The sequence below is a fragment of the Prionailurus bengalensis genome, chromosome C1, assembly GCF_016509475.1.
Source record: "Prionailurus bengalensis isolate Pbe53 chromosome C1, Fcat_Pben_1.1_paternal_pri, whole genome shotgun sequence".
In the NCBI taxonomy this organism is placed as follows: domain Eukaryota; kingdom Metazoa; phylum Chordata; class Mammalia; order Carnivora; family Felidae; genus Prionailurus; species Prionailurus bengalensis.
In genome coordinates this window covers 9,080,408-9,093,317 of record NC_057345.1, presented here as the reverse complement: position 1 = coordinate 9,093,317, position 12,910 = coordinate 9,080,408, and the positions used below count along the sequence as shown (strand labels likewise).

General features: G+C 44.1%; 1 protein-coding gene across 4 annotated transcripts in view; it reads right to left on the bottom strand.

The window, feature by feature from the left end:
- Positions 1-12,910, bottom strand: part of VPS13D (vacuolar protein sorting 13 homolog D) — a 257,070-nt gene that overhangs the window by 143,789 nt on the left and 100,371 nt on the right. For 2 of the 4 annotated variants that reach the window (XM_043573784.1, XM_043573786.1), the window contains 6 exons: positions 10,943-11,048; positions 9,801-9,953; positions 7,363-7,498; positions 6,176-6,223; positions 4,102-4,252; positions 3,790-4,000 (listed from right to left, as the gene is read on the bottom strand). In XM_043573784.1, the coding sequence (XP_043429719.1) occupies positions 3,790-4,000; positions 4,102-4,252; positions 6,176-6,223; positions 7,363-7,498; positions 9,801-9,953; positions 10,943-11,048 (805 nt within the window). The remainder of the gene's footprint in view (positions 1-3,789; positions 4,001-4,101; positions 4,253-6,175; positions 6,224-7,362; positions 7,499-9,800; positions 9,954-10,942; positions 11,049-12,910) is intronic. The other 2 variants (XM_043573785.1, XM_043573787.1) reach the window with 1 other exon arrangement.

Sequence of the window (12,910 nt, the reverse complement as noted above, 5' to 3'; positions counted from 1 at the left end):
TGTCACTTCTAGCATTGAAGGCTGGCACATAATTCCTTAGATTGATTCCTGGGTAATTAATGTTTTCTGGTGCTATTGTAAGTAGTGTCTTTTTAAAATTACATTTCCAATTGTTCATGGCTAGAATATAAGAATACAATTGATTCTTATATCTTAAATCTTGAAATCTTGATAACTTTATTAGGCCTCATAATCTTATGGAGTCCATAGTTCTCTAGATACAGGACTGTGTCATCTGCATATAACAAGTTTTAGTTCTTTTCAGATCTTTAAGCTTTTTCAATTTCTTGTTTACTTATTTGTCCCTATTACAATGGCTAGGACTGCTACTGCAATGTCAAATGAAGTTGCTGGTTGTCAATCTCAACGAAAAAAAGTTTAAGTATAATGGTAGCTGTAGGTTTACGACAAATGCCCTTAAGTAGACTGTAATATTCCCTTTGGTTGCTAGTTTGCTGAATATTAGCATGAATGGGTGTTGTAAGCTTTTTGTTTATCTGGCATTTAATGAGATAATCTGATAGGTTTTTCTCATTTAGTCTTTTAGGTTAATACAGTAAATTACATATATCAATTTTCAAATGTTAAAGTAATCTTACATTCCTGGAATAAACTTCACTTGCTGGATTTCTATTTGGTAACAGTTAGGAATTTTTGCATCTCATGTGGGAATACCAGTTTGTAGTTCCCTTTTTTTTTTTTTTTTTTTTTTTAAGTAATATCTATGCCAGTTTGGGTACCAGGTATATGCTGGCCTCGTAAAATAAATGAGGAACTGTTCCCTCCTCCCCTGCTTTCTGAAAGAGTTTACCTAGAACTGGTATTATTTCTTCCTAAAATGTCTGGTAGAATTCACTAGTGGAGCCACATGGGCCTAAAGTCTTCATTATGGGAAAGCTTTTTATTAAAAATTAAATTTCCTTAGAACTACCCTATGACCCAGCAATTGCACTACTAGGTATTTATCCACAGGATACAGGTGTGCTGTTTCGAAGGGACACCTACGCGTTCATAGCAGCACTATCAACAATAGCCAAAGTATGGAAAGAGCCCCAATTTCCATCGATGGATGAATGGATAAAGAAGATGTGGTATATATACACAATGGAGTATTTACTCGGCAATCAAAAAGAATGAAATCTTGCCATTTGCAACTTCATGGATGGAACTAGAGGGTATTATGCTAAGCAAAATTAGTCAGACAAAGACAAGTGTCAAATGACTACACTCATATGAGGACTTTAAGAGACAAAACAGATGAACCTAAGGGAAGGGAAGCAAAAATAATAAAAACAGGGAGGGAGACAAAACATAAGAGACTCTTAAATATAGAGAATAAACAGACGATTGCTGGAGGGGTTGTGGGAGGGGGGATGGGCTAAATGGGTAAGGGGCACTAAGGAATCTACTCCTGAAATCATTGTTGCACTATATGTTAACTTGGATGTAAATTTAAAAAATAATAAATTATTTAAAATTTTTAAACTTCTTTATCAAATATTTGTCTATCTCTTCTTTGTGTCAGTTTTGGTAATCTTTGTTTTTAAAGAAATTTGTCATTCAAGGGTGGAATTTATCTGTACAAAACTGTTCACAGAATCTTTTAATCCTTTTAATGTCTATAGGATCTATAATAATGTCTCCTCTTTTCATTCTTTATATGGTAATTCGTGTTTTCTTTCTTTTCTCCTTGATCAGTCTTATAAGACATTTACCAAATTCAGTAATCTTTTCAAAAAGCCACTTTGACATTGTTGATTTTCTCTATTGTTTGTTTTCTATTTTTTGAATTCCACTCATTTTTATCATGTCCTTTTTCTATTTATTTCTAATTTATTTTGGTTTCTACCTTAAGGTAGAGGCTTACATCAACTTTACATCTTCCTTATTTTCTAATAAGAGCATTAAAAGCTACATATTTCTCAAAACAACTATACATTTTTCTCTAGAACTGCTTTTGCTGCCTCCCCCACATTTTAATGTCTAATTTTTATTATTGTTCAGTTCAGAATAGTTTTAATATCCTTTGTGATTTCTTTCTTGACCCCTGGGTTATCTAGAAATGTACTGTTTAATTTTCCAAATATTTAGGGATTTTAGAGGCATCTTGTTACTGATTCTCACTTTAATTCTATTGTGATCATGAGATATACTATGTATGGTTTCAGTTTTTTTTTTTTTTATCATTTATTCATTTTTGAAAGGCAGAGAGAAACAGAGTGTGAATGGGGGAGGGGCAGAGAGAGAGGGAGACACACAACCCGAAGCAGGCTCCAGGCTCCGAGCTATCAGCACAGAGCTCGACGTGGGGCTCGAACTCACGGACCGAGAGATCATGACCTGAGCCAAAGTCGGCCGCTTAGCCAACTCAGTCACTCCCTCAATTCTTTTAATATTTATTGATCTTTGTTTTATGGCCCAGTAGATGGTCTCTCTTGAGGACTATTCCACACATAGTTGATGTGAATGTACAATCTGGAGTTGTTGGTAAAAAGTGTTTTATAAATGTCAATTTTGACAAGCTGATTGACAGCACCGTTCAAATCCTTTTGTATCTTTATTGTTTTTATTTTGCAAATTATTGACAGAGAAGTGTGACAACAGTCCGTTATGGCTATGCATTTACCTATTTCTCCCTTGTCAGTCTGTTAACAATGGCCACTCTGGGTAAAGGGCATACTGAAATTCTTTACACTCTTCTTGCACCTCTTAAGTTTACACTAAATGAATGCCCAACTTCCCTACAGAGAAACCTAAGCTGATAGCCTCTAGTCCAGGTAAGTTTAAAGTCTAAGTTCAGAAGGATCTAACAATAGCAATGTGGTATTCCCTCCAACACCGAATCTGGAAACGTATTCCTTATTCTCTTTGAAAGGGGCAGACGGGAGTCTAAATGATTAGATAATTTTGTCAGGGTCCCCAAGGAAAGTCAGTGCTAGGTACACGAGCCTTCCTCCAAATTCCTCTGAAATCCACCATATGAAAACTTCTAACCCGAGGATTTTGCTTCTCAATTTAGGAATGGGAACGAGTATTATTTTTTTCTTCCCTCTCTACATGTCCTCTCTTTATACTGATGCACACAGACCAGTGTCTGATCCTACATGTGTGTTTTGGTGGTTTCTCCCATAAATATTAGATGATAAGCAACAGTCCCACCCCTACCAAAGATTAACCCTTGAATCCTTATAAACTCTAACACCAGGACTTAAGGAATAAGAACTTTATGATTTTAGGGGTGCCTGGGTGGCTCGGTCGGTTGAGTGTCTGATTCTTGATTTGAGCTCGGGTTGTGATCTTGTGGTTCGTGGGTTCAAGCCCCGCATCGGGCTCTGCGCTAACAGTGCAGAGCCTGCTTGGGATTCTCTCTCTCCCCCTCTCTCTCTGCCCCTATCCTGCTTGTTCATTCGCTCAAAAAATAAACTAAAAAAAAGAACTTTAGGATTTTATTTTATTTTATTAATTTTTTTTTTTTAACGTTTATTTATTTTTGAGACAGAGAGAGACAGAGCACGAACGGGGGAGGGTCAGAGAGAGAGAGGGAGACACAGAATCCGAAACAGGCTCCAGGCTCTGAGCTGTCAGCACAGAGCCTGACGCGGGGCTCAAACTCATGGACCGCGAGAGCATGACCTGAGCCGAAGTCGGACGCCCAACCGACTGAGCCACCCAGGTACCCCAGAACTTTAGGACTTTAAATAAGCACAACTGAATCACTAAGGGTCCTCAGAGAGAATGAATTTTTTTTAAAAAAGCAAAATTGACATGCCATCCCAGTACTGTGCGTACCTGAAGAACCGGCTTTTGTCCAAGTCCATAGAGTGGCACTCTCGTTTGCTGCTGCTAACCTCTGCAGTCTTCACCACATTGGTCCAGTGGATAGGAGCCTTACAGAAAAATACGCCCAATCCCTTGGGCCGGGCCTGTAGCCGCCAAGAAGTGAGATGTAAAGGCACAGCAAACGAATCCCCTGGCATGATGGCAGGCAGCACCACAGGCTCTGGCACAGAAAACAAGGGTCAGCATCTTCGGGGAATGGTCTCCCACCCAAAAGTTTGACTCTCTCAGGATAAAAGGGGGACAGACTATGTCAAAACTCACTGTCGGGAGCTGACGGGCTATCCAGTCTTAGTTCCATTGGTGTCTCAAGCCTGTTCTTCACAATGAGGGCAGACCGGACGGTGATGACTTTCCGAGCACTGCCTTCCATCGTCACGGCGAAGACCACCCGGACAGGCGGGAGCGAAGAGAACTGTGAGTAAGACAGGAATAAAAGCACCACAGCTGTGCTCGTGAAAAAGCACACAAAATACAGCAATACCAACTAGGATGCCTAAGTCAAAAGCATCTTATTACTCTAACCCTTCAGTGAAATTAGTCATTCAACCCTAAAACCACTCATCTTTAATAGGCATGAATATCCTATAGATAGACCCCATGAATGTAGCCAATCTTAAACATTTCTAGAAAAAGACAGATACTCTACTCAGATGTGGTATCACAAAGTGTATCACAAAGAAAAATCAGTCCGAGGCCTATAGACACATTATAAAGACACTAAGACCCATAATAACCTATTAAATCTTCCAAGCTGTCTGATAAGAAACTGTCTGCTGGAAATCACCCTAATGCCCTTGGGTTCTTATACCTCAGTCCTTATATGGAAACTGTGAACGACACTTGTTTTCAACTCTACTGGAGGGGACTAAAGATCATCCAAAGCAACCAAACGTTCAGAAACACTGAGGTAAGACTTTGAAAAACATGAGATGATTTACCTTCTGTGGTATTTTTCTCTCAGATTAACATTAAAGCGAGAAACACTCCTTCAACACTAACAATGGGCTGGATACGACCCAATACACACAGAAAAACAGAAGGAAGTCTTCTGAGATTAGAGCCTGTCTTTGTAAAATCCACAGAGTGTAGGAGAAAGAGTTGTCTGCATTGGTATGCCTTTCACAGGAACAGTAATTACTTTTTCCCCCTAAATGTCATAAAAATTACTCTCTAGGCCCATACACAATTTGTTGACATGCCTGTAGAAGAAGCAACATTTGTCTTTCAAAGAGCTTTAAAATCAAACTTCTCTCTCTTCACAACTTTTTCAGCTCTGTCCAATAATCACTCTTTCATAAACGGGACACCGAGGTTCCGAAACTTAACAGAGCGGAGGGAAGTCGTTTATTTTTGGTCTTGGGTTGCAGCCACTACTTTCTTTTTCCATGTGTTCATTCACACACCCAACACACGTTTTGTTTTACTATCAAGTGCCGAGTTTTTTCTTTTTTTAAAGTATAAAACCCCACATCAGGTACACCAAAGAGGAGGTTTCTGCAACTACCGTTCTTTGAATGAGTGTCCAGAACATACTCACAGTGCTTTTTTTTTTTTTCCAATGGAGAAACAAATGACACCACATCCAAGCTTTTCATATTGCCAACTTTTTTATTAAAACAAACAATATGTGGAAACCAAACTAATGAACAACAAAATGAAGAGCTCCTCCATGTTTTGAACCAAGACTTCCAGGAAGGCCCAATGAAAAGATAAACTATCAGTTTCTGGAGGGTTTTCAGAGAGACAGAATCCCAGCCAAAATCATCACCAAAGCCTCCGCTGACCCAGCCTGGCAAAGCCCCGAAAGAGCCAAGGCCCAAGAATAATAGTTTTAAACCTTGACACTGCTGCTTCTTAAACATACCTGAAATCTCACATTTCAAAACCTACTACCGTCAGAAGAAAGTAAAAGCACAAATATGAAAAGAGTTTTTTAATGTCATCTTCTGGTGATGTTTCAAGAGCCAAATGGGGAAAAAAAAAATCTTACTATTTTTCATTCTTATTTACTTTTATGACCTTGCAACTAAAACCTAGGAAATGCATACAGCCACAGAGGGTTAATTTATATTTTAACTTAGAGAAGGGGACCTTGAACCACAACATGGGTGTTTTCTCCTCCTCCCCTGTTAACGCTAGGTCTAACATACCAAGTTAGTTCAAACGCTTTCTTGCAGGTTCTTATAAAAGGAAGGTAATTGTTAACAGAAAAGGACAAAGGTCAGTTTCAATCACACATAGGTCATGAAGTCTGGGATCATCAGGACATCTATGTGTGGTTGAAACGCAGTGTATACAGTCAATAAACGCAGTGACACAGGAAAACCATACTCACATAAACCTGGGGATGAATAATATTCGTTCTGCTGCCTGGGCTGCCAATCTAAGAAAAGATTCCAAAAGTCAGAGAGCCAGCGCAGACCTCAAATGACAGGCATCGTTAAATTCAGTGACAATGTAATGTGCTTGAAAGGGTGGGATTTCTAAATAGTCTCAGTAAAGTGTGGTCCATCGTGAAGAGAAAACATCTTAGAGGATATGGAAAAGGCAATATTCATTTTACAACCATTCCATGTACACGGAATTTCTCCAGGACACATCAATACAACAGAAAGGTATTTGTGGGGCGGGGGGGGAGGGGAATGATTCCTTTCCTTACTAGATGGAAATTTAGGCGGGAACGTAATCTGGAAAGAAGGCTTCCTCTTCTAAGAAACTCGGGGCACAAGAGCAGAAGTGGAGAGAGAACAGTGTTCTTGGAGGGAGGGTATTTTTCATGAATAAGGGAGCATGGGGAAAGCTGTGAGGCCTTTGCACTTTCTTCTTCATCACTGGCTACCCCGAAACAAATGCAGTTATCCTCCGAAGGACGACCGGGTCCTGGCGGGAGCCCCTGAGGCGGCCACGCCAGCTGCAACGCCAGCCTCTACCTGCGTGTCCCAGACAGGGAGGTCGCCTGTGTCACCGCCCAGGCTGGCCCTGCAACCCCGAAAGACGGCAGGCTGGGGTCACGTCAGGGCAAGCGTGTGTGAGAGGATGTGTGATCAGAAAATAAGTAACGACGGTGGACATCCGTCCTTATGCCAGAAGGGAGGAGAGTGGAGACACAGAACTAGAAGGATCAAGGAACAGCACTACGGAAATGTAAAGAAGGCCGTATATAAAGGAAGCAGAACGGTACGTGCAAGTCGAGCCAGTACACACACGTCTGGCAGATTAGCACACTGCCAGTCGGGCTAAGTGAGTACGAAATGGGTCTGCACAGGTGAGGTAATATATGTTACCGCCGATTTTGGATCTCGTTTCTCTGCTGAAATTGACCACTGGCGGCTCATCTACATATTGACTACGACCGCCTACGACTGACCCAAAATATACTTAGGTCTTCCTGCCAGAGCTAGGGGAAACGAGGAACAAGATTTCACTAGAGCAGAGTGACGGGCTTAACCTGTCTGACTGGCTTTCAGGGCATGTGGCCGGGGCACCGCGGTGCCACTAAATACCCATTCTAGAGCCACACACCGTAGAGGAAGAGGAATTCTTATCCGGTGCTGCATAGCGGAAAAATGTCCCGACTTTGTCCACAGACACTGGGCTCACTTGCTCCCAGCCGTTCACTCTCACTTGCAGCTGATGAATCCGGAGGTCGTGGGTGTGTCTACCAAGGAGAACACGGGAAAGCATGTTAAGCACAATCGGAAAAAGGGTAAGAAAGCGGAAGCAAAGAGTCAAATCTGATTTACCGTATAAAGACTTAAAAACCCAGTTGGCCAAGCCTTTTTGAGGATTACCTAATGCGAGAAAAATCAGGAGAATATTTTTAAGTGGGTGTTACACTTAAAACAAAAGTGCAAGATCCGTAAAGCTTGAGCAAGAGCGCGTTTACCCTCCCTTTGTACAAACTTTGCAAGTCCTGTGCACAAGCCCAGCTTCTTCCCCCACCAGCCCCCACCCCAAGCTCGATAAAATGACGTCAGGTATAACCATTGCAGCGGGGCGGTAAAACTGTTGCACCAGCAATGTCGTCACATAACCGTACTCTCGGAAATGCGTAAGATGGCATTTCTTCTTGGCTCCCTACTTCTCTTGGAACCACATGCAGTTGTTTGGCTTCGGTCCTACAAGACTACAGACAGGTTATGAGAGACGGAGCCCTCCGAGCGTTAGGGCTGAAGTCCTCGGCTGAAACTAGAGCAGAGAAGGCAGGGGGCAGAACAGGAGGAACGGGAGGAAATTGCACATTTAATTCTATTTTAGATTTTGCCTAATTCAAGCCAGAAGCCTGAAATGGGGAAGTGGACTTGGGGCTGACAGGAAAGGGGGAGGGAGGCAGGGAGTGGGGGTACCGTGCGCCAAAGAGCTGGAAAAGCCAGAGAAGGCATTTATTTTGATGAATTCAAGCAGAACAGTGGGACTTGAAAAAGCGTTACTGGACGGGTATACTAAAACGGAAATGACAAAGAGGTCAAACCCCTTCTGTCACAACGGAGGCCGTGCTGATTAAGAAATGCAGCCAGCACTTCTACAATTGGCTTCTCCAGGAACTTTGTGGAACAGGAAAATGCTCCCCACTCATCCCTGGAAATTCTACCGTGGCTTCCAGGTACATGTGCCCAGCACGGTGATTTTCTAAGCTCCGTTTTTCCTGTGTAATCACCGAGGGGGCCCACAAGTTCAGAAGGCCTGCCACGAGGGAATGGTGTGTGCTGGTACAAGTGACACATGAGGAAGAACTGTCTGACTCGGGGGCAGGTTTGCACGCAAGGACTTAAAGCACACGGAAGCAGAAGACCAGGGAAGGCTGAAGCCGAGCTCTTAAATTTCAGCCCTGCTTGAAAACGGGTATGAGGCTCAAATGCTAAAATCTTAACCTATTCGCTATCCACCCGATAGCCCTTCCACTTAAACATGTTTGCAAATAAAAGGACATTTTATGACCTCTCAGTAACCAGACAGAACCTCTTTCACATTTATTCCGGTCCTCTGGCTGGCTGTTTCAAGAGCGCACTGGCCAGCAGTCTCCCCGGATGAGTCATTCTTATCCTCCTTAGAATCAGAAGTCCTTATCATTATTGGCCCTGCTTCCTGAAACCACTTGCTTGCTAAGAGTGCTATGTGGCACGTGCGTCTCTTAAAGCTAAAACCGACGTGCTCGGATAACCTTTTAAGAATAGCATGTCATGCCAGTTGTGGAAAGAGTAAGTCACAGGGAGACAAGCACAGCACAGGGAATGTAGTCGGTGGCCCTGTAAAAGCGCTGCGTGGTGACAGATGGCAGTCGCACCTGTGGCGAGCACAGCCTAACAGAGAGCTGTCCAATCACCAGGTTGTACAGCCGAAACTAATGTCACACTGTGTCGACCATACCTCAATTACAAAAAATAACAACACACAACAAAATCAGGTCACCACTGTGCCATAAAAACCAGGCTAGGACACAATGAACTTGACAGCTGCTCTCCATCTTTCGGCCAAATTATGGGAAACACACTGGTTATCAGCTCATGTGTCAAATAAAGGGATAATTAATGGAAACGAAATGCATTTCCAAGACAGTGAAAGGAAACACTGATTTTCAAAATACCTTTTAAAAATAAAACATTAGGGGCACCTGGGTGGCTCAGTCGCTTAAGTGTCTGACTCTTGACTTTGGCTCAGATCATTATCTCACAGTTCGTGAGTTCGAGCCCCACGGTGGGCTCTGTGCTGACAGCTGGCAGCCTGCTTGGGATTCTCTGTCTCCCTCTCTCTCTGCCCTTACCCCACTCTCACACACACGCACATGCTCTCTCTCTCTCTCTCAAAATAAATATTTTAAAACATCATGATAACAAAAAGATAAAACATTAAAATCATTAATAAAGGCAAGTGAAAGCGTAAAACACTAGAGACTATCTTTTATAATATACAGACATATACAGTCTATTTGGTGGGGAGGAAGAGAACACACAACGCTTTACCTGTGTCTTAGCTTTCCTCTTGCCTCAAATTCAAAGGGAATCTCTTCACCCGTGAGGACTTCCCGCCATTCGCTGACATTGTGAGCATCATCAAGAAACGTTCCATTCCCTTCTGGAACGAGCCCTGGACTCCCACTGTGGGACAGTGCAGCCCTGGAACCAAAGCAGACAACGCCAGCTTGTCCCTCTTTCTCTCTGGACTCCCTCTCACCAGAGCTTGGTGCTGGGGGCAGAAAACCTCCGGGCACTCGATCTACATAAGAAGGCCATACAGCCTGGCTACCAGGATAACCTAAAAGGTCAGTAACTACAGTTATCTTTGTGACCATCACGGCTTCTGTGAAGCTTTAGAAACAGCTGAAAGCTATCACTGCACAGCCACTTACCTCCAGCAACAGAGCCCAGTACACAGGGAGATGTGTAAACTCAGTCATGAGTTTTAAAGGGAGTTTTTAAGTGACTATCTGGAATGGAACAGACCTAAACTGCTTCTAAAAAACAAACATCTCCTCTGAAGCATTATCATACTTAGTGGAGGCAGGAGAAACGTGGCTTCGAGTCAGCAGATTCTGTTACTTATTTCACGCACCTCATTCCCTAAATTGGAAAGATCAGCGTATATTTGGAGGGTTGAGCCAAGGTCTACACAGGCAGAAAGCTGGTAGAGAACACTGTCACTCCGCCCAGGTAACCTCTTTGTTCTCCAAACCCCACCCACTTCCATCTGGGGTGAATTGCTTTAAGTCTGGAAAAGAATTCTTGGTGGGAGTTTAATATGGGGGGTGTTTTCAAAGCCATCTTGGAAGAAAAATGCAGGCTGTTTGGTTTAATAACCACATACAGCTTCTTTTCAAAGGGGCTGGGGGTGGAGACTGAGAAAAGATGGGGTGACTTCTCCCTCCCACCTTCATACTCACATCCCTAACCTGCTGGACTTTTACCTTAAACGTAATGGGCATCAGGGCCGGGATCGTAATCTGGGTATTTCAGACTCAGGACCTACTTCTCTGGCCACAGATTCCACCTCCCTCACAAAATCTCAGCAAGACAGCCAGTCACTGACTCAAATACAATCCCAAGGGCTTCAAGAAGGAGCCCACCTTGCTCTGCTGGGCCGGCACACAGGAGCAGATGTTCCTTACCTGGTGGGTGTGGTGGTCAGGGTGGCAAACCACAAAGTGCAGCCTGTGTGATTCCTCAGAGCAAAAGGGACAAAGGGCTGCCGGCGCTTGGGGGTTTTCACCTCTGCTGTGGGCAAACGGAAGGAGGCCGTTAGCATACCCCTCCATCTGCACAGCAGAGACCCCTGCCCCACAGCCGCACACAGGGCCCCTAACCGTCTCTTGTGCAAAGGGGCCGACGGCGGCTGCGGCAACAGACGCAGAGCCACCACAGGTGTGTCGACAGGACTCTCAGGGTCTCCACGTCCTCTGCTGCCTGCTACGTGGCGACCGTCCCCCTACGACTGGCTGTGACGAGGGACTGCTCCCAGCCCCCAGGCCTCCCACAACTCTTGTGGGCCTGCATTCAGGAGAAGGTGCCCGGCCCTACCCAGACGATAGCAAGACACAGCACACATCCTTGTTCAAACGTTGTCCAAAACACCTGCGCTTTAACAAAGACGCCCTTCCTAGAACAGCTACACTTCAGTCATATTATGCACATTATAGCAAAATAAAAACATTCTTTTCTATTCTCTTAAATTCATATTTTCCCCCCTCCCTCCCTGGAAGATCAGAAACCCAAAACTTTTTACATGAGATTTTTAGTTGTCGTTGTTGTTGTTGTTTTTTAAACATAAGATGTAGAGCACCATCTGCCGTGGGCACTACAGGGACTACGAAGGGAGCACAAAATATGATTTCTTTTCACAGAACAGCTTCCTGTCAAGGACACTGGAAAGAAATGGCGATCAATCACAAAACCGTAAGTAACCAAATCCCAGAGCCCTGACTAGAAACACTGGAAGGAAACAGAGAAGTGGGAGACCGTGCAGCCAGGAGTGGCTGTCCAGCGCCCAGCGTGCCTGGAGGCCCTTCTGCGGCACCGCTGCCCTGTCGTGCAGCCTGGCCTGGACCGGCGGGTCGGGAGGACGGGCACGGCTCTGCTCACCCAGGGCCCACGTCTCCTCTGCCGGTGGCCCTGGGAAAGTGGGAGGGGGCGGCAGGAACCGCAGAGGCAGGGGCCCCGTGCTCACCCTGCCCATGCGGCCAGCTTTAAAGCAGAGAAACAGCCCAAGAAGGACCTGGACCCAAATGGTCTGCAGCTGCGGAAAATGACATCTAGGGGTGACTGCAACTGCCCACAGACAACACGAGAGCAAAATTAGATTCATCTTCCGGGACCACATGCTTCCGGCCAGCAAAACAAGAAGGAAACCTGCAATGGGCCGTGCCTTCTCCCACTGCTAGGCTAAGGCCTGGGCTGGGATCGTGGAAGTCAAGAATTGCTGCTGCCTTTTAAAAAATAATCGCTTGCTTTTCTTCCCCTTTGTGCCTTCTAAAGTTTTCAGAAGTTAGGTACTAGAAACGCTGCAAAAAAAAAAAGAAAAAAAAAAAAAAAAGCAATTACAAGCTAAGGCAAGTTCTATTTCCGAAAGGACAGTGGCTCAGGGGAGTGAGTCTAAGAAACGGTTGGTCCGATGAAGAGTGGTCTGCAAGGCGTCCCCACAATTCTGTAGTTAGTCTTTAGAGATGCCCCACCTACTTGCAGTGATCATCTCCTAGAATATCTCCTAGATGACCACCCAGAATATACCCATTTCTTGTGCTCTCATACCAATGGCCTCACTTAATTCACAAGGTTGGCTTTAAAAAAAAAAAAAAAAAAAAAAAAAATTTCATCTAGTACAAAATTAAGGAACAGCCACGAGGCTAGTGACCAGGGCAGAGGGGGGGAGTAAAGATTTAAGAGCTGTCTGCAGGGGCACACAGCCCTTACTGTGGCACCTTGAGAGGCACCAGGCGTGCAGGGAGACGGCTGCTTTATGACAGCAGATAAAGGACCCAGGAGGAAAAGAAGCCAGATGTGCCTTCATAGCCTACTGTGAGCCAGACTGTAAGTTTCCATTTGCAAATTAGATTAAAAAAGAACAGCTGGCAAATGGCTTT